At 41.5% G+C, this 23,566-nt stretch overlaps 1 protein-coding gene across 1 annotated transcript in view; it reads left to right on the top strand.

Moving 5' to 3' along the window:
• The window catches only part of LOC137430909 (parathyroid hormone/parathyroid hormone-related peptide receptor), a 189,385-nt gene that overhangs the window by 158,078 nt on the left and 7,741 nt on the right, over window positions 1-23,566 (top strand). Inside the window, exons 10-12 of the mRNA XM_078782470.1 lie at window positions 794-888; window positions 971-1,109; window positions 5,770-5,811. Of these exons, the coding sequence (XP_078638596.1) occupies window positions 794-888; window positions 971-1,109; window positions 5,770-5,811 (276 nt within the window). The remainder of the gene's footprint in view (window positions 1-793; window positions 889-970; window positions 1,110-5,769; window positions 5,812-23,566) is intronic.

Below are 23,566 nucleotides of genomic sequence, written 5' to 3'. Positions count from 1 at the left end.
CTGCTCTTTTAGAGCTCTTCCTCTCCTATTCTCGCTCTTTTAAAGGTCTTCCTCTCCTATTCTCGATATTTTAAAGCTCTCCCTCTCCTATTCTCGCTCTTTTCGAGATCTTCCACCCCTATTCTCGTTATTTTAAAGCTTTTCCTTCCCAATTCTCGATATTTTAAAGCTTTTCCTTCCCTATTCTCGATATTGTAAAGCTCTTCTTCCCCTATTCTCAATATTGTAAAGCTCTTCCTCCCTTATTCTCGATATTTTAAAGCTTTTCCTTCCCAATTCTCGATATTGTAATGCTCTTCCTCCCATATTCTTGCTCGTGTAAAACTTTTCCTCCCCTATTCTCGGTCTTGTAAAGCTTTTCCTTCCCTATTCTCAATCTCCTCTTTTCCTGTTTGCTCATTATTGTCCCACTGTTCAGTCATGCACTCAATCACCTTGATTTATCATGCGCCTGGAAGTTGTCAAAATAACAAATTTCCTCCATCTGATTATTATCGAATATTTTACATGTTTATATGTTGCGTCGGAGGGGCAACCCAACCAGAATTGCCTCTCTACTGGCCCTAGCTAATGACACTACCTTAGCAATCCTATGCTCCTGATGGCACGAGAAGGGGAATTAGGGTTAGATTATTGTATGATAACATGCATGACCATGCAGCAAATGACAAGATTTCAGGAAGTAGCATAAAATAGCAGCAAATGCTTTGAGATGAAATGATGAAAAAGCTACATTTTGCATTAAAAGACAAGTTAAATGTGTAAATCTTCTCTATCAAAATCTTTTTTGCAGGTAAATTTTTTGTTACTGCTAAATATTGTACGAGTTATCATGATCAAACTGCATCAAAACAACGCAGGCCACCAACAAGCCTCCCAACGATATCGGTACAAGACCCACCGCATTTTGTGACGACATTGTAGATCACAATGAAGATAGCAACATTAATCAGTGTCATTTTGATTTCAGGAAACTTGTAAAGTCCACAATCGCACTGATGATGCTGTTTGGAACACACTATGTGGTGGGTTTTGGATTTGAGCATTTTACAACGACAATGCTGTGGAAAATCTTGATGCATTTTGAAATCTTCTTCAGTTCCTTCATGGTGAGCCCGATGCAAACCTCCTCACCAGAGAGGCTGCCATTACATCTTAATATTCGCAATCTCTTTCAATATCAACACTTGGAGTTGTTCCATATGGATAATTTAGAAACACTAAACTTAATGTAAGATTCACATTGGATATTGGATACAGATTGGTCAGATACACATTTGTGAGGCATTATTACATCATGGAACATAATACCATACATAATGTCAAGTCTTTTGGTCCTTTGATCAGATATGCAAATTTCAGGTGTTGTTCATACATTTGATGTATGCACATCATTGTGACATACTGTATCTTTGAAATGCAGCATTGCGATCATGGAATGGACGTGGATCCTGACAAATATGTTTTTCTGTTTTGTTTTTGTTCACAGATATCGAGGGTCAGTAGAGCTAAACAACAGAAGAGTTAGCATTCTTACAATGGGATTTCAGCAAGAAAACGAGCCGTTATCTCTGTAAAAATTGAATATTTAGTGAACAGAATATAAACTAGCACATATACAGTCTCCATATACAGTCCTGCCCAAAAATATTGGCACGCTTGCACTTTTTTCAAATAACTCACAATTTTCCCTAAAAATACGTTTTAATTCTCAAAAGTATTGGGTCTCCACAATTCTTTATTTCACTGTTAATATTACAGAACCTTTGTTTTTGATTCAGAACTTAATAAAAAAACCACCTTTAGAGGCCATTTTTCCCCGCAAGTGGGGGTTGGCCTTTTTCGGGAACTGTGGTTGTTGTTGTTTTTCGGTCCCCTTTTTTGAAGCAATGTTTTACGGCCGGATGCCCTTCCTGACGCCAACCCTTTTTGCCGCCTTTAACAACAAGCAGGGAATTACCAGTGAACTGGTACTCAAATTTGCCGACCTCGGAAGGATGACAGGCTGAGTCATGAGTCAACCCCCCTGGCGTTAATTCAGCGATTGACCGGGATTCGAACCCAGGATCCTAGGATCCTAAGCCGGCACCCTAGCCGCTAGCCCAACACCAGGGACTTGTTCAGAACTTAATATATCCTTTTAAATCAGAAAATGAAAAGAAATGGCATTGACAAAATTATAGACACCCAAGACTTAATATTTGGTAGCATGGCTTTTGGACAAAATAACTACAGTTAAGTGCTTCCTATTGCCATGAATGAGCTTCCTACACCTCTCTACTGGCAGTTTGTCCCACTCTTTTGTGCAAACTGCTCCAGTTCTCCCAGATTTGAAGGGTGCCTTCTCCCAACTGCTGTTTTCAGATCTCCCCACAGGTGTTCAATGGGATTTAGATCAGGACTCATTTCTGGCCACTTCATAACAGTCCAGAGTTTGGTCTTGGACCATTCCTGGGTGCTTTTTGAAGTGTGTTTGGGGTCATTGTCCTGCTGCAAGACCCATGACCTGCAATGGAGACCCAGCTTTCTGACACTGGGTTGAACATTGCACTCCAAAGTGCTTTGGTAATCTCCTGATTTCAAGATGCTAAGCATACATTCAAGGGACCCAGTGCCAGGGGCAGCATAGCAACCCCAAAACATCACTGAAACTCCTCCATCTTTGACTGTAGGGAAAATGTTCTGTTCTTTGAAGGCTTCATTTTGTTTTCTGTAAACATAGAGATGATGTGGTTTACCAAAAACTCCAATTTGGTCTCATCTCTCCACAGGACATTCTCCCAGAAGGATTTTGGCTTGTACAGGTGTGTTTTGGTAAACGCCAGTCCAGCTTTCTTATGTCTCTCTCTCAGCAGCAGTGGGGTCCTCCTGGGTCTCCTTTCATTGAGGTGGTGATGGATGGAGCGAGTTAAAACTGTCTTACCTTGTGTCTGAAGGTTAGATTGAATCTGTTTGGTGTTGATCGAGGTGCTTTCTCCACCATTCGAACAATCCTTCACGGCAATCATGGATCAAGTTTTCTCTTGCGGCCACGTCCAGGGAGGTTGGCTACAGTGCCATGGGCCTTAAACTTCCTGATAACATTGTGTATGGTGAACATAGGAAAATCAAGGTCTCTGGAGATGGACTTGCAGCCTTGAGATTGTCTATGCTTGGCTGCAATCTTGTTTCTGTCCTCCTCAGACAATTCTCTAGTTTTCTTTCTTTTCTCCATGCTCATTGCAGTACACACAGTGACACAAAACAGCAGAACGACTCATTTTCTCCATTCAAACTGGTTGAATGAGTGATTTTTATATTGCATGCACCTGCCACTCACCACAGGTGAGTTCAATTCCAAAGTAAAGGAGAATCACCTGCTTGAAATCTAATTATTTCTAACAACTTCTAAAAGGTACCAATAATATTGTCTGGGCCATTTTAGGATTTCTGTGTGGAATAAGCTAAGATTTAGTAATTGTTTCAGCTTTTTTTTGTTTTTTTTTCCACTGCAAACTAAAGAAATACATAGGTGGATACCAAAATAATTTTTTATTTCAACAATTTTCTGGAAGAAATGGTGAATTATTTGAAAAAAGTGCAAGGGTGCCAATATTTTTAGCCACGACTGTACGAGACATAGCAAGTGAAAATAGAGATCTCTTGCACATTGTGATCAGCTCCTGCGTTTTGAGAAATGATCTGTCCCAGCAAAAAAAATACCCAGGGCAGATTGGCGACATTGTTGTCCCATAAAAAGTTGAGGTCGATAGTGAGATGAAAAATTTCCATAGACTGAACCTCAGGATGTGGTTGATTATAAAGAAGGCCTCATTTGGTTTTTCTGGCAGTCTTCGCTGATAGATATAGTAAAATACATGAGCATAGAAAAACTCACAACTACTGTAGGTATGAGATAAGGTAAGTCTTAGATGGCTGAATGGTCGATCGTGAGGTGATTCTCGATGTGAGAGAAAAGATGGACAAAAGAGTGGAGGTGAGCATGTAGATTAGATTCAGCAGGGTGAATTTAGGAATGGGTTGTTGGAAGAAGATGCAGTGCCCTCCATAAGTATTGGAACAGTGAAATCAAATTTATTATTATTGCTATATACTGAAGGAATTTGTATTTGAGATCAAAAGATGAATATGAGACAAAAGTACAGATGGCTAGCTTTTATTTATTGGTATTTCTATGCATATATGGTTTACCAATGTATAAAAACATAACTTTTTATGTTCAATCCCCCAATTTTAGGTAAGCATAAGTATTGGAACGGATTACTGACAGGTGTTTCTTGGTGCATTGATTGTTCACACATTAAGCCAAGACGAGAACTGTAAATGTCTCATCTTTGTTTTAGCCTTTGCTTTTGCCTTGGGAGTCTGCCTTTGGAATCAGTAGGCATAAACCAGCATGAAGACCAGAGAACTGTCTCTGAAAGAAAAACAAGTAATTTGGAAGCTGAATGAACTGAAGGATTCAATCAGATCCATATCACAAGAATTGGTCAAAGCAAATACAACAATTTGGGATATCTTGTAAAAGAAAGAAACCACTAGTGTACTTGGCAATAGACAATGGCCAGGTCAGCTAAGAAAAAAAAACAACTGCAGTTGATGACAGAAACATCATCGTAGCTGTGAAGAAAAACCCTTATACAACTGTCAGTGACATCACCAACAACCTCCAGAGTGCAGGGATTAAAGTATCACAATCTACCATTCGCAGAAGACTTAGACAGCAGAATTACAAAGGCTACACCGCAAGATGCAAACCTCTCATCAGCACCAAAAATAGAAAAGCCAGATTAGACTATGCCGATAAATACAGAGGTAAGCCAGTAGAGTTCTGGAACAAAGTTTTTTGGACAGATAAGAACAAGATACACCTTTACTAAAGCGATGGAAAGGTGAAAGTGTGGAGAAAGGAAGGAATTCTGCGTATGATCCAAAGAATACTACCTCATCTCTGAAGCATGTTTAGAACTGCTCTATAACTCGCTGCTATGGAACTGGCTCACTCATCTTTATTGGTGATGTAACTAATGATGGCAGAAGAAAAATGAATTTGGAAATGTACAAAAACATTTTCTCTGCCCATGTGCAAGAAAATGCCTCCAAACTCATTGTGCGGCACTTTAACATGCAGCAAGACAATGACCCAAAACAAACGCCCAATGCAACCAAGAAGTTCATCAGGGGGGAAAGTGGAACGTTTTAGACTGGGCAAGTCAATCTCCTGATTTAAATCCAATGGAGCATGCAGTTCATGTTGGTTTATGTCTACTGACTCCAACGGCAGACACCCAAGGCAAAAGCAAAGGCTAAATAAAAGCAAGACTAACCATTCACAGCTCTTTTATGTGTGAACAATCAATGTAGCAAGAAACACCTGTCAGTCATTTGTTCCAATACTTATGCTTACCTAAAGGAGGGGGGACTAAACATACAAAGTGCTATTGTTCTACAATTGTAAAACATACATACATAGAAATACCAAGAAATAAAAACTGACCTTTTATACTCTTGCCAAATATTAATCTTTTGATCTCAAATCAAAATTTCTTGAGTATATAGCAATAATAACAAATTTGACTTCACTGTTTCAACACTTATGGAGGGCACTGAATAGCCATGTACGTATCTGCTCCATTATACATAGATACTCTTGTGGTCCATGTATCTTTAAATATTAATTTCAGTAACATAGACATTGTATGAACCAAAATTCGCTTTGTGTATTCAAAATTTTTACCTTCGTATTTGTATTTTTTCTATTTTTCACAGGGATTTTTTGTGTCTCTTATCCACTGCTTCTGCAACGGTGAGGTAAGCATCGCTGTGCAGTGTGCACTCGCCAATTTGTTTGTTGGAAATGCATTTCTGTTTCCAGCTGGGACTGCTAAAAGGCCGCACGTCGTAGTGTGTCGAGTCTCTTTCATTTGATCTTCATCCTAATTAGTTTAAAGCTTTGTAAACAGAGGTGGATCTGATATCCCCAAAAACAAAATCAAAGCTCATATTGTGAGGCCGAGTGTTGGAGAGATTGTGCAAATCAGATGTTTCTTGCTTTCATATATGTCAGAGTATTCTCAGTTTAATGATGAATATGTTGTAACCGCTTAACTAGTCACACTTCTGGAAAAGACTTCTTGCATTTGATTTTCCAAAGATAATTTTCATGAATACCCTGAAATTGACTTACGTTTACCATCGACCTCAAGTAAAGAGTTGAAGGTGAATAATGTGTGATGAAATACTTTCGTTTTAAGGAAAATTCAGTGTTTTGTACTCCGCTCCTTTCCTATTCCATCTCCAGGCGCTGCATTAAGTCATCGCTGAAAGGGAGTACTCCATTTGTTTGCTTGTTTGTTTGTCCCAGCGATATCTCAGCCATCATCCTTTGATCTAGGAAGGTGAAATTTGGGCACAATAGTGAGAACGTGCTTCGGCAAAAACTATATTTTTTATTTTTTGATTCATCAATTAATTGATTAATGACTTAATTATCATTGACTAATTAATCATTTATTTATTTTCTTTCTCATCTGGGCATTATCTCGGGCACCTTTTGAGCTAGGAAGCTGATATTTTGACATGACAATGACCAAGTGATTTGGCTGTAAAGGGTATTTTCGATTTATTTATTAATCAATTAATCGATTCATTATTTATTGATTAATCAATTAATTGTTTAATTTAATTTTTTCGATTAATGACATTTAATTAATTTTCAAAAATTACAGCTTCGGATGAAACACTGGTGGTTCAGGTACACTATTAGCCAAATGATGAAGAAATTAATTATTTTACGATTTTGATTTATTTATTTTAATTACGAACTTAATCAATCAATTTTTGTACACCTCTCTCTCCAAATACCATGTCTATGTGCTGCATGCTTTCATTGCCGGGCGCCCCGGCAATGCCGTGTGCTGGAGGATATGTTATTTATTTGGCATGGGGGCGGTTTACTTTGAATGTATCTGTACTTGTTAGTATTATTTTATCCAGTTGAACACCAAAATAACTGGCCGCCATGTTTGCTCTCAGCATCAACATCATTCATGTACAGTACATGCACAGAATGCCAATTTTAACAAGTGAAGCAAATGTGTGGGTAGCCCCTGATGCTTTCCTGGTGTTTTTACATTTATTGACGTTTCTCCTTAGCAATTTGAGAAATTGTACTGCTGCTTTCACAACAATATGCTGTGAATACTTATTTTGTCCTGTTCTCCATGCCCCCCCGGCCCCCTTTGCATTTGCATTTCAATGTATTCCCCACCTTCGTCCCCTTTATCACTGAATATGCTAACTATATCTATATCTCATCTTGCTTTGTCTTCTCTTGTGCACCATGCTCTATACAGAGCATCGGTTTTGACTTTGGTTACAATCCTGACCTAGTCACAACTCCGACAGCTTGGCAGGATGGCCTGGAGGTATGCACACTCACCTCAAACCTATCTAGCCTGGGTTAGAATCTCGGGCCAGCTATAAATTTTATCTCGGTGTTTCACAGGGAGGGTGATTCATCAATGTGTGTGCCGTTCCTCGGATGGACCTTCAACTGGGCGCCCCATCTGCCGGCATCAGTTTGTGGACGATAAAGATCTCACGGTGTCATTTGCTAAGAGTAGGTGAGCTAACGCCGACACACTGGCCAAATTACAAATTTCTCCCCTAGCCAACAGAGGTCATTGCATCAGTGGCACAGCCATGCCCTCAGCCAATGATGTTACCCCACAGTCTTGTGCTGCGTACGAAGGAACAAGAAGACTGCTCTGATGCAGGATATTCGACTGAGCCAGGGTGTCAACGTTAACTCACCTACTCTTCATGAAAGATATCGTGGGATGTTTAGCATAACTGATGCTAGCAGACTTGATGCCCAGTTTAGAATCCCTCCGAAAGAAGGCACACACATGGATGCCTCTTTTTGCATGCGAAATTCAAAGATGACAGTTTATAGCAGAACCGAGATTCTAACCTAGGCTAGACAGCTCAGATGGGAGTTTGCATACCTCGAGGCCATCCTCGCAATCCCACAAAACACTTGCGATCTAAAAGCGGATGTTTTAAGTCCTCAAAAACTCTTTGACTATTTTATTTTTCTTCACTTTTCTATCAATGCAGCTCTTTTATTTAAGGCCTGGCCTCGATGAGGACTATATAGTCCGTGCCTGGAGCCCTCAACATAAAAAAGGGACTATAGTGCAGTAAATGAGGTAATATTTAATCATCACACAGTTTATATTGTACTAGCAAATACTACCAGTCACTTCAGTGATGGGAATGTTAAAAGAGGTGGGAAGAGAAATGGGGGGTGGGGGGGGGGGGGGGGAAGAGAGAGAGCGGGATGTGAGAGAGAAGGGGGGGAGGGACAAAGAGAGAAGGGAAAGAGTGGGAAAGAGAGAGTAAAAAGAAGAGTGGGAAAGAGAGAGGGGGGGAAAGAAAGGGAGAGAGAGACAGAGAAAGGGAGAGAGAGACAGAGAAAGGGAGAGAGAGAGAGACAGAGAAAGGGAGAGAGAGAGACAGAGAAAGGGAGAGAGAGAGACAGAGAAAGGGAGAGAGAGACAGAGAAAGGGAGAGAGAGAGAGAGAAAGGGAGAGAGAGAGAGAGAGAGAGAGAGAGAGAGAGAGAGAGAGAGAAAGAGAAAGAGAAAGAGAAAGAAAAAGAAAAAGAAAAAGAAAAAGAAAGAAAGGGAGAGAGAGAGACAGAGAAAGGCAGAGACTTGACTTTTGTGTCCTTTTATTATAAAAAATATAAAGCCATTTCACAAAGCAGTTGTAAAAAACAAAGCAACCAGTTTAAAGAAATTGCATTTAAGGATCATGAATACACCACAAAAAGAGCAAAGGGTATTTAAAAGAAACCAGCAAATATACAAAAATATATATTTTACAAACCAAAGGTGAAGACACAAACAAAACCACAACTAATTTTAAAGGAAATGCTCATGCAAGAGCTATGAATACATCAAGAGCAAATTAAGCGAAAAACTAAGCGAGAGAGAGAGAGAGAGAGAAATGTATTCAAGGACACAGGAAGAAACATATATGCAAGCAATCAGTTCCAAAGAAAAAAAAAGTCAAAACAATCAGGAATTATAAAGTAATTACCACTTTTGAATCATCGACTGAGCACAAAACATTGCCAATACACCACTTTCTCTCAAAAAGTTGGACGTTTCCATTACTGACAAAGAAATCAAATTCTAGCTTGAGTCGTGTTGAGACAAACCCTTTAAAAATAGAAATAGCATCAGAGCCATAGCCGTTATCTATTTTAATTTTCCGAGATTTATATATTGCATATTTTGCAACAGCAACCAAAAAATTGAGAAGAACACCCACGTCTCTACATGTGGGCCTGAAAGACACACCAAATATAAACATATGCATATTGAAAGGGAAGGACAGTTGGTGAAAAAGATATTCAAGGAACAAGAAAAGCGATGTCAGTCTACGACACTGTACATAAGCATAAAACATATCCTCTTTCTGATCACAGAACGGACAAGTTTCCGGCAGTGAGCTGTTAATACGGTGAACAAAAATATTGGAGGGAAGCGCCCAGTGTGCTAACCTCCATTGTATATCCGCTAACACACCATGTATTGGTAAGGTGTACAATGTACATGTGAGGCCAAAGGGGAGTAGACGGAGACCCCGACCCTAACCGCTCTGACCACAAAGCTACTCGTGTTCTCCCAGAGAGGGGTACATTCTTATTTTGTCGAGAGAGATCACGGATTCCAATCTTAGTTACAAGATGAAAGGGGGGGGGGGGTGGGTATGTTCAATCTCCGGCTGAAGAGAAGAAGAAATGAGCACTTTGATTTCAGGGAAACTTAACTGAAAATCCTCAATGTTACCAGCACCTTCCCAGCCGATGTTTAGCTGTCTAAATTTCCTAATGACTATACGTACAACTTGGTCTACAAGTCGGACAGACCGAGATCCAACTGAGGTTGCCACCAAACCAGAAGGTTTCCACTTAACTCCAGATGAATCTCTCAGATCACATACTTTGTTAATCCCTCCTTGGATACATTTTTTAATCAGGGCATGGCTATGAGGGATACCAGGAAAAAAGTTATTGAAGAAAAGGGGTTCTTGAAGGAACATTCGACAATTATAGCCCTCAAGGAAGCGGTGGACGTCAAACCTTTTCCAAGTGTCCAATAAACTCTGATAGAATCTCAGAAGAGAGGCAAAATTTATATGCTCGAGATCTATCAAAAGAAGCTGCCGATCATATCTCAGTTTACCAGCCTGTTGTAACCGAAAAAATGCAAAGGGCCGCCAGGGCAGCTGTTCAACGAACAGTAGTCTCTGCAGAGACTGCAGCCGAAAGGCCACAACCCGGCCAGAGATATCAACAATGCCCTGGCCACCTTCCTTCCGGGGGTAGTACAATATCGCAGGCCTCAGCCAATGGTAGCCACTCCAAAAGAAGTTTACCAGCATTCGCTGAGTAGCCATAATTAGTTGGTTTGATGGCTGTAAAGCAATAATTCTGTGCCATAATTTTGTTGCAACCAGATTGTTTATGACAAGGGTACGGCCTCGATAGGAGATAGACCTCAGCAGTCCTTCCCAATCTGTGCATAATTTGTTCCAGCACTCCTTCCCAATTTTTCATTTCTGTTTCACGATTACCAATATGCACTCCACGATATTTAACCCCATCCGTTCTCCAGACCAGGTTGTGTGGGAGTGAGGGTGGTGATACACAAGAGAGATTGCCTTTGCCACACCATAATGCTGTACTTTTATTCCAATTGATCCCACCGGAAGAGGCTGCAGAGAAATGTCGCATACAACGTTGTAAAGCAGAGACATCAGTGGAGCTTCTAATCAAAACACAGACATCATCAGCATAAGCCGTCTGCACAAATTCTGCTCCTTCTATACTCATTCCCTGAGGTATTTGCTGTCTAATAGACCGAAGGAGTGGTTCAAGGGCGACTATATATAAAAGCCCAGAGAGGGGGCACCCTTGGCGAATACCCCGTTGGAAAGGAAAGGGAGAGCATAACCTATTGTTGATCTTTATCATACATTGAGTATTAGTATACAGGATTTTCACATAAGAGGTGAAAGTTTCACCAAACCCCATTCCTTTCAGGACAGAAAAAGGTACTTGTGGTCACCACGATCAAAGGCCTTAGTTTGATCAAGAAACAGCAATCCAAAATCGTCACGCAGGAAATTATTGCATGAAATAACATCTCTTACCAAAAAAATATTATCATAAATAGATTTTCCAGGCACACAGTAGGTCTGGTCCGGGTGTATAACTGAACTGATCAGTCTTCATACGATTAGCAAGTACTTTAGAGAGAATTTTCTAATCAACACAAAATAAGGAGACAGGTCGCCAGTTATCAACCAGTTGAAGATTCCCAGCTTTTGGCAGAAAACAAACGACTGCTCGTCTACAAGACATTGGAAGTTCTCCGGCACGTATGCTTTCATCGAGTACATCGAGTAAGTCAGGTCCCACAATGGCCCAGAAGGTCTTGTAGAATTCTGTGGGCAGGCCATCTATTCCAGAAGCTTTCCCATCTTTCAGGCTCCGCACAGCTGCTTCAAGTTCATCAGCCGAAATTGGGGAATCAAGCATGCATCGCTCATCCTCCTCGACACTCAGAAGCTCAGCAGTTAACTCTCATATCACCTCATTGTCCCCGTTCTGAGGAGAATACAAGTTAGAATAGAACCCTTTCAGAGTACACCTGATCGCCTGCTGGGAGGTCACCAGCGACCCATTGGGAGTGAGTAAAGTATGAATTTGTTGTGACCTTTTGAGGGAAGACTCTAACTTAAAGAACTCTTTGTTTGGCATGTCCAGATTTAAATAGCTCATTCGCATTCGGACCAAAGCACCCATCGCCCGTTGCCGTACCGCTTCCTCCAGCACTGCTTTCTTTGCCCATATTATTTGGTCACGTGCACCTCTCCCAACCTCGTCAACATTCTGTTCTAACGATATAATTTCAGATTTTAACTGATCGATTGATATTGATTGGATTTTAGTGGTGTATGCACTATATTGTTGACAGAAATTCTTAATTTGGGATTTTGCAATGTCCCACCACAGCCGGAGACTATCATACTCAGGTCTGGAGGAGCGAATTTTCTCCCACATGACGTGAAAGGCCTCATTAAATTCCTTGTCATGTAAGAGACGAGTATTCAAGGACCAGTAAGCACTACCACTGGGTGGAAAGGGTAACTTAAAGGACATTGAGATTAAACTGTGGTCTGTGAATCCAGTTGGTAAAATTTTGGAGACAGACACCACATCAACATTGGCTTGTTCACATAAAATCTGTCCAGCCTTGCCATTGACATAATACCATCATTGCATCTACACCATGTATAACAGCGTGAGAGTGGGTGTTGTGATCTCCACACATCCTTAAACCGAAATATGTTGATGGTGTCCTCTAGAGCTTTCGTAGAGGCAACATGAGGCTCATGACCATTCCTATCAATCGACGGACAAATTGTGCAATTAAAATCTCCCGCGATACAAATAAAAGCTGTTGCGTCCAGAGTTTTTACAAAATCCCGCAGAGTGGAAAAGAAAATTTTCCTCTCCATTGGGTCACACGGTGCATAAACATTCACTAATATAATCTTTTGGGTATTGTAAAGAAATTATACGGAGATCAAATGCCCTTTATAGATTTCTTTAAATGAAACCTGTTAAGCACAAATCTTATGACTTAGGCAAGTGGCAACAATTATGGAACCCACTTAGCCACCATTGCCCTTTAAAAAGTTTCCCCCAATCGGCTACTTGAGCACTAGTAGTGTGGGTCTCTTGTAAGAGAATAATGTCAGCCTTTTCTTTTCCAACCACTTGAATGGTTTGCACCCTCCGTAAGGGGGCACGACGCCCATTTATATTTAAGGATACAACATTTAGTTCCATAGTTGATTTTTCTGGGGGGTGAAGTCCTCTTCCTCATTTAAATCCTTGTTTGCCTTCGTGATGGCTTTCCTCAGCCGCTGAAATTCAGGTTCGGAGATTTCCGCATACTCGCTCCTTTGCAGCAAAGGTTTTGCGGCTGCAAGGAAGGCCTGGATATTAGGAAAATGATCCTTAATTCGTACATGCCGTTGTCTGAAAGTTTCCTTTAAAAATCTGACAATATTTTCTTTTGAGATCTCCAAAGGCTGCTCTTCGTCCTGAGGGGGGGGGGGGGGGGGGGGGAGCCCTGTCAACCATTGCCACTGGTTCCTCATGGCCGATGAGTGTCTCTGAAGTTAGAATTCCCTCAGTGACGCGAGTAACGAGTTCCTCCTGAAACTGTACAGAAACACCTGTTCCATCCCCATCTACCTTAGGTTCTTCATCCTCTTTATCCTCATGCATCATTGCAATGGGGGGGGGGGGGGGAGGAGTCGTTATAAGCAGTAATGGGTATTTTGCATTCCCCATTAGAATTGATATGGTCATCAGTAGGCTGTTCGGTTTCGCAGGTTGATTTACAACCTTCAGGAAAAAATTCCCCTTCATCCTGAGCAGGTGGTATCATGTCAGCCATAGTTTCACCACCTTGCTGATCTTCATGTGAAGGACTGTCTGAATCGTTTAAACTGCTTCCTGTCTGCACCACCAACACTTTAACACCTTTGTCCTCATTCCTCGTACTTACAAGTGACCGTTTCAGATTTTTCCGAGACGCCGCATCTACAATCTGCTGCTCCTCACAAATCATTCCCTCTACAGGTAGAGGCTTCTCCCTTACATTTGCTGACTCATCGGTTCCACGATGGCCAGCTGTACTGGATGACTCATCGCTTGCACGAACATCAGCACCACTCTTAACTGTACCTTGATGGTCCGATGTAGATTCTCACACTGAAGGTGAAACATCTATAGAATCATCCGTAGTGGTCACGGGGGGGGGGGCTGGTCCGGCTGCTGTGGCATATGTTTTCTCCCCATCAGGACAATACTGCCTCGTGTGTCCATGTGCACCACACCCGTAACAAATCAACCTCTCCGTTGCCGCAAAAATCCTGTGCTCACGTTTTGACGACTTAAAAACGAGAGAGACATTCAATTGCGTCAAACCATCCTTCAAAACAACATAACAAAACCGTCTAAACGTTTCGATATGCTTAAGCTTCCCGTCTATGGTGCGAATGGAGGCTTGGATAATTCTCGACACCACAGTACCGTATTGACTGAGCTTCTGAAGAACTCCTCATTAGACAGCGTCGGTAGAACGTTTGATAGTATTACCTTCGAGGCCGGAGTGTTCCATGGCGAAACCGGAACAAACTGGTCATTGCCCAAGGTGAGTCCGTTCTGTACGACGATGCGCGCGAAACGGACATGTGAAACGAAAACAACCACCTTGTGGTGCATTCGGGACGCTGCCCGGATGTTCTCACAACCGATCAATTCTCCGATTGCGAGGAGCATCTCCTCCAGCGAGACATCTTCCGGTGGGACAAAACACATGCCGTGTTCACCTGTTAACACCTCATCGGCGTCACGACCGGCAGTACTTCGACTATTCTTGCTAGCCATTTGAAGTAACTCAACGAAAAATAACCAATAAATGGTACAAAGGTTTATAAAGCCTAAATAAATGAAAAAACAACAACAACAACAATAACTGGGAAATAAATAAATAAATCCCGTTAACCACCGAAAGTGGATAACTTTAACCGCGCTGTCTCTCCCTCTCTCGCTCAGTAGACAAGACGATAGAAAGGGACACCGACACTCGGACAGCAGAAAGGACCAAAAGGTAGGAAGAAGGGAAAAAGCAACAAGAGCCACAGCACGTACCGCCAGTGACTGAGCAACAGACCTGATGCTCGCACGTGCGTGCTAAGCGAGCGGCAGCTGTGCAAAGTGGGAGGAGAGAGACAGAGACAGAGACAGAGACAGAGATAGAGATAGAGAGATGTCGGAAGTCACAAGGTGGCATTATAGTCTAGTAGGAAGACTAGGTCCCCCTGCACCCCCCCGGAGATATACTTCTAATCAGTGTTTCTAGATTGGAAAAAATGTGTAGAAAATGACTAGCTATGGCCCCAAGCTGAAAAAATGTCCCACATACCATTTTTATGCAAATTACTGCTGCCATTATCAAAAAAACGATTTTTGACATATCTCAGCCAATATTGCAGATAATTGAAAAATGAAGGTGTCTAGACCCATGTTTTGAAGGGCATAGATCATGATAGAACTATTCATAACATGATTACATGTGTCTATGGTATACTAGTATGCTAATTAGTGCTTTATTTACAAAATAATCACAGTTTTACGAAATAATAGACTCATATTAAGGTCCGTCTACACAGACGTTAACACAAAGTTTTATTTTTCTAAATATTACAACTGTCAAAATAGTCCTAGCACTCAATGTGACCACTCTTCTCTTGCTTGTTTTAGATAAACATCATTAGCATTAGTGATTCTACACTGAGTCAGTCATCATCATTTTCATCGAAATCGTCAGAGTCAAACTCTTCTTCTCCTTCCTCTTCCTCCTCCTCTTCGTGCTCTCCTGTGTTCAGAAGATCCACCAGTGAGGTTGGTAGGATGGGACCACTGGACCACATTGGTTTCAACAGTCCTTCATCAGTCCTTATCCATCCTTGCTCCTCATAAGGTTTTGGCTTTTCGATGATAGGTTGATCGGCTCTTTTGTACAATGCTACGCGGTGGTTCACACGCTGGATGTGCGGCTTCAGGGCAGACTGGCATGGAGGAAGGCGAGCCAGATCAACCTTGGACTTGGATGTGAGGGTCTTGTCCTCTCCCACCATTTTTCGTAGCAGCTTGGCACGGACAATGTCCACTGATGACTCGCGACTCTGGCCGTACATCACACAGGTGAATTTTTCTAACTGCCTCTCCACCTCAGGGTTGGCATCCCAGTTGTCACCCAGTTCACCGAATGCCCTGTGAAACCTGGGATTTTTCTCCAGCTTTTTCAAGGGCCCGACTTTTCCCTTCCCTTTGAAGGCACTGGTGCAGTCTTCTCCGCTGAACACATAGTACCCCAGGAGAGTGGCACAGTAGTCCTCTCCCAGGGATTCTGCCAGCTCAGAGACGTTGACAAGTTGGCGATGCTTCCCTGACCCTGTATCCAGGTACACCGTCAGCTTGATGTTGTGGGCATGGTGGAGCAGGATCAGGAGGATGTCTGTGTCCGGTGTTCTGACTACAGCGTTCTTGTATCCGATGGTAGCAGCATGATGGAGGTACAGAACCACCCTGGTATCAGTCTCTTCCTGGTTGCTGTAGATCGTGGGGAGTTCACGTACCTCGACCTGAAACACAAAAAGGCACCGCATTTCAATCACCAGTCACTGCCAGTTTCAGATCTAGACAAACATCACAGGTAATCACCTTTTTTTCAGGAAAAATTACAAATTGAATCGCCATTCACGAAGGGCTTTCAATTTTACCTTGCCATTCGTTGAGGCAAGTTGGTGGGCCTTCCCCTCCACGATCAGCACAGCCATCTCTGTTCTCTCCAGCCTGGTAGCTGCCTCTTGTCCACTCCACACTTTCAGAAGAAGCTGGCACATCTGCTTTTTGTTGTCGTCATTTGCAAGGAACATTTTGAAGTCATATGGCTTCCTGGTTGCTGGTCCAGCCAGAGGTCTTTGTTTTTCACCTTTCGATGGAGTCGATAGAGACCCATTTTCTCAGCCCGTGTTTCGATTTGCTCCCATGCATTTTCTTTGTTTTTAAAGGATGGGAAGGTTGTAGGCCTCTCAGTATTGCGATGAGCATCTTTCGTCTCAACTTTCTCACAAAATATACACTCTGGCGGGAAGATGGGTTCAGCAGAACCTCCTGGTTTACGAGGAGAGTGATGCCATGATGAGGTTGATGGCCCTGGTTCTGTATCATCTCCCAGACGATGAAAGTGGCGGACAAAGTGCTTATAACACTTGCTGTGATATCCTACTCTTTCTAGGTCATCAGGAAGAGTTGCCGGGATCTGATCACATACTGATTGCATACGACATGGGGAGTCATGCGGTTGGTTGAGACGTCTATCCCGGATCTTTTGAAGCAGTTGCAGTTTTTCTGAAGCAGATCCTTTAATTTTACGGAGGGGCGTGAAATCCCCATGATCAGACATGGATGGTACATGAAGGATGCATGTAGGAGGAGAGCTTTGGGCTGCAGGTTCTACACTCCGTTTTCTTTTGGGCATGCTTGCTGTCGATGTCTACCATCACTGTTAAATGACAAATAAGAAATCACGAATGATGTTAAAAGTGCCTGTGAAAGGAGGCTCTGAGTTTTCAGTGAGGTAACAGAGGTTCTGAGTCATGTTCTACACTAGGGTACTTTTTAGCTGACTAAACCATGTTTAGTGGCATCAAAAGTGCTAATAGCTAAAACATCTAAATTCTTCCACACTAACGTTAGCTATCTAGGCCAATGAAACATTGTGCTAAGTTACTGTAGCTAGCTCAGCTGTCGTGCCTCTTTCTGGTTCAATTCATATACAGAAGTCAACAGATATGTCTCATGTTTGGCATTAACAAAAGTTTAAGTTACACCGACATTAGGAACATACTGTACATAGATGAGGCTAGCTTTAACGTTAGCTAACATGGTGCTAGCTGGCTCAGCTGTTATTCTGCCTGTTTATGATTTCATGCAGAAACTGAAGTCAAGAGTGTGAGTAACATTATAGTTAGCATCTTACCTGGCTAGATTGGAGGATGAATACCAAGAACAACACACAGATGGAATGGAAGACTGAACTTTCAACTGAGGTATTCAATAACATCAACGTTACCAATTGATACGAGCGCGCGACATTACCAATTGATACGAGCGCGCGAGCGCGCATGTTACATGGATGGAAATGTAAAATGGCAGCTATAGCAGCACTAATTTGGATCTCTAGTCTGTCATTTCTGCACTGTGATTGGATAACATAAAAAAATATGTTTGGGAGTTAACAGCAGGAGTTGGTAGATTTTACGTGGGCTGGGTGAGAAACCTTTAAATAAGCAAGTGAAAATCTCTCGCAATACAAAGTCAATGGTGGGAAGAAAAGTTGAGTGGTACCAATGTTACTGCCAATGTCCCGCCCCTATGCAAGACTCAGGAGCATCTTGTTGACATTTAACCTTGAAAATACCTGGGTTTAGACCCCTTATGTACCATGTTAAGTTATCTGCAGTATTAACGTATCCTTATCATTTGTAAAACTGATTATTTTGTAATTACAGCATTAATATGCATACTAGTATACCATAGACACATGTAATCATGTTATGAATAGTTCTATCATGATCTATGCCCTTCAAAACATGGGTCTAGACACCTTCATTTTTCAATTATCTGCAATATTGGCTGAGATATGTCAAAAATCGTTTTTTTGATAATGGCAGCAGTAATTTGCATAAAAATGGTATGTGGGACATTTTTTCAGCTTGGGGCCATAGCTAGTCATTTTCTACACATGTTTTCCAATCTAGAAACACTGATTAGAAGTATATCTCCGGGGGGTGCAGGGGGACCTAGTCTTCCTACTAGACTATTAGCAGTTTCGCCACATGTGCCCACACACAAACCTTTCTTATTTTTTATTTTTTTTGCGCCGCAAACATTCCCGTGAGCTCCCTGAAACCACCATCGTTGGTCTCATTCAAATCCATTAATCCACGACAAACAGACACGGCTCCTTTTGTAACATAGGTATCGGTCACCATGGGAACAATAACATCAATAATATAAGATCGAAATGAAGTACCACTTGAGTTAGCACCCTGAGAATTGGCTTGAAAATGAGGTTGTGGTATTTCAGCAAGATGTTTGTAAGATCGAGTTCTTAACATTGAAGGCAAGACTTGCAAAGTGTTACGTCGTGTTTTGCTGCACCAACCACAGAGTTTGGAAAATCAAGCGTTCATGTACATCTTTATCATTGTTCCTACATCTTTACTGAGAAGAGTCACCCTTATATCAAGGAGTACATGGACCTTAAAACCCGAAAGTGGATACTATGACAATGCTCAAGAGAGTTCGTTCCAGATATGGGAATAAATAACCATGAATGAATGAGTACATGGGCCAGTAGCCTGGTGTTGGATTAGCGGTTAGGGTGCGGGCTTGGGATCCGAGGATCCTGGGTTTGAATCCCAGTCGATCGCTGAATTAACGCCAGGGGGGTTGACTCAGCCTGTCATCCTTCTGAGGTCGGCAAATTGAGTACCAGCTCACTGGTAATTCGCTGTGTGTCGCAAGAGGCGACTAACAGGGTTGGTGGCAGGAAGGGCATCCGGCCATAAAACATTGCTTCAAAAAGGGGACCGTGCCCAAAAAAGGCCAACCCCTGCTCTGCGGAGAAAAATGGCCTCTAAAGGTGGTTCAATGAATGTGTGATAATTGCACCTGGGAAAATAAACAGGCAAAGGACAGGTGAAAGAATGTGAGCAATCCTATGAGTTGAAAGGAAACAGATAGCAGAGAGACTGCAACTGGAGCAAAAGCCAGCGACAAGGTGTAAAAAGATTGAAAGGTCGTCCATCAGCCTGTGAAGGCCTCATGGCCCCAGTATCCTGGAAAGAGATTTCAGCAATATATGTCGGCTTATTTTATGTTCTCATATGAACTCATAGCTCATGATGCTGGGATGCCAGTTTGAAATCCCATAAGCTGTGTTGATTTGTCCATTGTCTACTGGTGAACTTGTAATTAATGTAGTAGTACATTCACGTCTCCAAATGTCCTGCATGTGATATATGTACAAGCTCCACCAGAAGACCAAGATGAATGTGAAAAGAGCGCACATGGTCGGTGGTGGCATTAGGCATTTGGAGGCCCCGTGCAAAACGCAATAGTGGCCCAGTGGGGCCATGTCGGAGGGTAAACTTCAAATTATTTTGCGATTAGTATGATGCGTGTCTGAATTTCAAAAATGTAAGTTAGTAGATTTACTAATGAGGGGTTGTTTTCTGATCGTACAATGAATTGGAGTGTGGATGTGTGAAACAATATTGATATGTATTGGCATTAGGCGTCATACACTTTTTTTATTGGGATTCTTGTTACTTGTGTGAGCAGGATATCTCAAAAAGTTATGGACAAATTCGGACAAAATATGGTGGACAGGTTGAGTGTATGACAAGGACGAGTTGATTAGATTTTGGTGAAGATCCGGATCCGGTCTGAATCCTAAAAAAATTTTTAAAGTAATTCTTCACTATTGAGTGATTGGGCCAAAAACAATATCTCAAAAAGTTGTGGACGGATTATAACGAAACTAGGTGGATGAGTTGGGTTGTTGACAAGAACAAGCCGATTAGATTTTGGTTCAGGTTCGAATCCAGATCTGACCTATCAGTGGCATACAAAACGTAAACTGTTCAACCTGGCGGAGGTATGCGCTCCACCGAGTGACGTTCTCGTTTTTGTTGTGCTTGCTTGTTTCTTGTTATTATTATATATGTTAATTTTTACACTAAGTATAAATTAATCTTGTCATTATCTAATTCACTTGTTTGACATTTTTCCTATCTGATCCTCTTCTCATTGATTGATTAATCCCATCTGTTTCCACTGATGATGTATTGCATGATGCTAATGAGGTCTTTCTTCAGAACACCCTTCATCTTGTATGGTTTCATGTATTGGGAGGCCTCCCTAAAGGTTTACATCTCAATATGAATTTGTCTTGCTGGTGATGCCAAAAAACAGAAACAACAATCATATCTCTTCAGACCATGCATTCTGGCCTTGTTTAGTCGTAAATGTAAACACGCATGTGTATTTTTTTTTAAAGTCAAACTTTACCATGTACCATTTGGTCTTCATGATTGCTCGTGCTCATTCAATGGTCTTTCAAGATTGCACAATTAATTTGACAGTTTCTCCCAGTTGGTTATTTTCCCTTGGTTGTGAATCCAATCTGCTGTTTGAAGTGATGTCGTGTTGCTAAATCAAGCATTTGCTATAAATAGAGCCTAGTAAAGTGTAGTCAAACAGGAAGCTGGCTGAGCCAAAACTCAAAGTTTGTTTTTGTCTTGATGATGATGCGGGAAGGCAGAAATATGTAGTGAAGACTGAAGTTTTGAAATGCATGCTTGAACTGCACTTCTCCAGATTTCTTTGTAATTATCTCGATCCCTCACCCTCTGGATCTCTACATATATATTTATATCTATATCATATATGTCATTGCATGTATGGGTATATATATTGTTGCGGATATGAGGACTGTTTTTTTTGATTGTGTGCTTTATTATTATTATTATTGGTTATTCTGCGCCTCCTGCCTCCGGAGCTGTGTAAAGGTCAAAAGGGCGTCCCATAATTAGTCCACAAGCATACACGTCAGCCAATCATAGAATACCCCTGTTCGATAGTTATATCTTATTCTGTGTTTTAGGGTAAGGCTGTGTCTCCCATTAATATAAGTACTCCATTGCACCAAGTGAAAGAGATAGATTCCCTTCATTCCCATTCCCAAAACCTCCATTCCCCCTTTTTGTCAATTGCCAACTGCATTTTGGGCGGTTTTCCCTTCATCCGCCATTGACCATGAGGCAGGGTTGGGGAAGAAAGGCGGGTCCCCACCTCGTCATAGAGGGGAGGAGTGAACCAGCCCTTGCCGACCAACCCAGAACGAGGGGTTGGCTTTAGAGGGCGGAGAGAGAACGTTTTGGGGAGGTTCGCAAAGGGTCAAGGGTGGGGCTTATATAACCCGAGGCAGAGGCCCCCGGAGAGAGTCGAGGAGGGAGGAGATCAGAAGACAGAAAGGCCTTGAGTTGGACTAAGCAAGAGAGGAAGTTGTTGGACTGGGTGGGACTAAGAAAGAGAGAGAAAGAGTCCTGAAGCTTGTGAGGGAAGGAGAGAGAACCCGTCACACCAACCCTCCACCAAGCTCCACGTTGGCTCCACCAAGCGTTCACCTCCACCAAGGCTCCACCAAGCTCCACGTTGGCTCCACCAAGCGTTCACCTCCCCCAAGCGTTCACCTCCACCAAAGCTCCACCAAGCTCTGCGTTGGCTCCACTAAGCGTTCACCTCCACCAAGCGTTCACCTCCACCAAAGCTCCACCAAGCTCCGCGTTGGCTCCACCAAGCGTTCACCTCCAGCCATCCACCTCCTGCGATTCCTGTCATCATTCCCCGCGTGAGTCTGTCTTTTGTTTGTTCTGTCCTGGGTTAATTAAGACTGTAGGTAAGCTAGTATTTGCACTGTGTCACCTGCGTCTTATGTGTTGTAAATAAACGTGACTGCTTTCTTTTTGCTTATGTGTGTAAATAGTAAATAAATTTAGTAGTATTTCCAAACCTTTCTTTGCCTTCGTCTTCCTCTTTGCATTCGGCGTTTTAGCCTTTTCCCTCATTGAGCAGCCGCGGTGCGATCCGGCCAACGTTTGGGTGGAATCGGGTTCTAATCGGGGAATAACTGTTCGGTCGCGGTAATACCAACCGCTCGGTAAAATAACATCTTTAACCGCGTCCGCAACAATATATATGTATATATACAGTATGTATATATATATATTATGTATGTATATATATGTGTGTATATATATATACATATATATATATATATATATATATATATATATATATATATATATATATATATATATATATATATATATATATATATATATATATATATATACATACATACAGGGTGAGTCAAAAGTAACGCCCGATTTCTGTTTATATATATATATATATATTTCTGCCAGTTGATTGTTTGTTTGACATTTGTATTACAGTGTACAAGAAGGTATAAATAAATGAATGACATGTTTATCTAACCATTTAGACCTTACACTCCCCAGACGCTTACTTATAACGCTCCTTATAATGCTCCCCAGACCTTACACCTCCAGATTTCTTTCTTTGGGGGCTCATGAAAGACCTTGTTTATCGTGAAAAGCCTCGTACCATTCAGGAATTGAAGGCTCAAATCACTGCAAAGTTTGAGGAAATTGATATCGAACTCTGCAAGCGTGTGTGCCACTCTGTGCCTGCTCGGCTGCAATTGTGCATCGATCACGAGGGAGGGCACTTTTAAAATTGCAAGTGAAACAGCTTGGTACACTTCCGTAATAATTTTCCCCTGAATAAATGGTTAGATAAACATGTCATTCATTTATTTATACCTTCTTGTACACTGTAATACAAATGTCAAACAAACAATCAACTGACAGAAATATATATATATATATATATATATATATATATATATATATATATATATATATATATATATATATATATATATATATATACATATATATATATGAACAGAAATCAGGTGCAACTTTTGACTCACCCTGTATATATATATGTACATATACAGTTGTGGAATTTGGTTCCAGGGACAACTTTTTGTCATCAGACAAAATATATTATTTACATATAGAGTTTAAGTTTAAATAATTTTAAACAAACAATTGAATATGATCATCTCTAGTTGCTTTTTTCTCATCATGTCCAGTTGCTTCAAATCTTCATTGGTTAGCTCTTCTCCATGTAATTTCATAAGTTATGTTACGTTGGCTTCTTCCACCTAATCAAAATCCGCTTT

This window comes from Myxine glutinosa, chromosome 7, assembly GCF_964187855.1.
Source record: "Myxine glutinosa chromosome 7, kmMyxGlut1.1, whole genome shotgun sequence".
Lineage (NCBI taxonomy): Eukaryota > Metazoa > Chordata > Myxini > Myxiniformes > Myxinidae > Myxine > Myxine glutinosa.
This window is presented reverse-complemented; position numbering and strand designations above follow the sequence as displayed.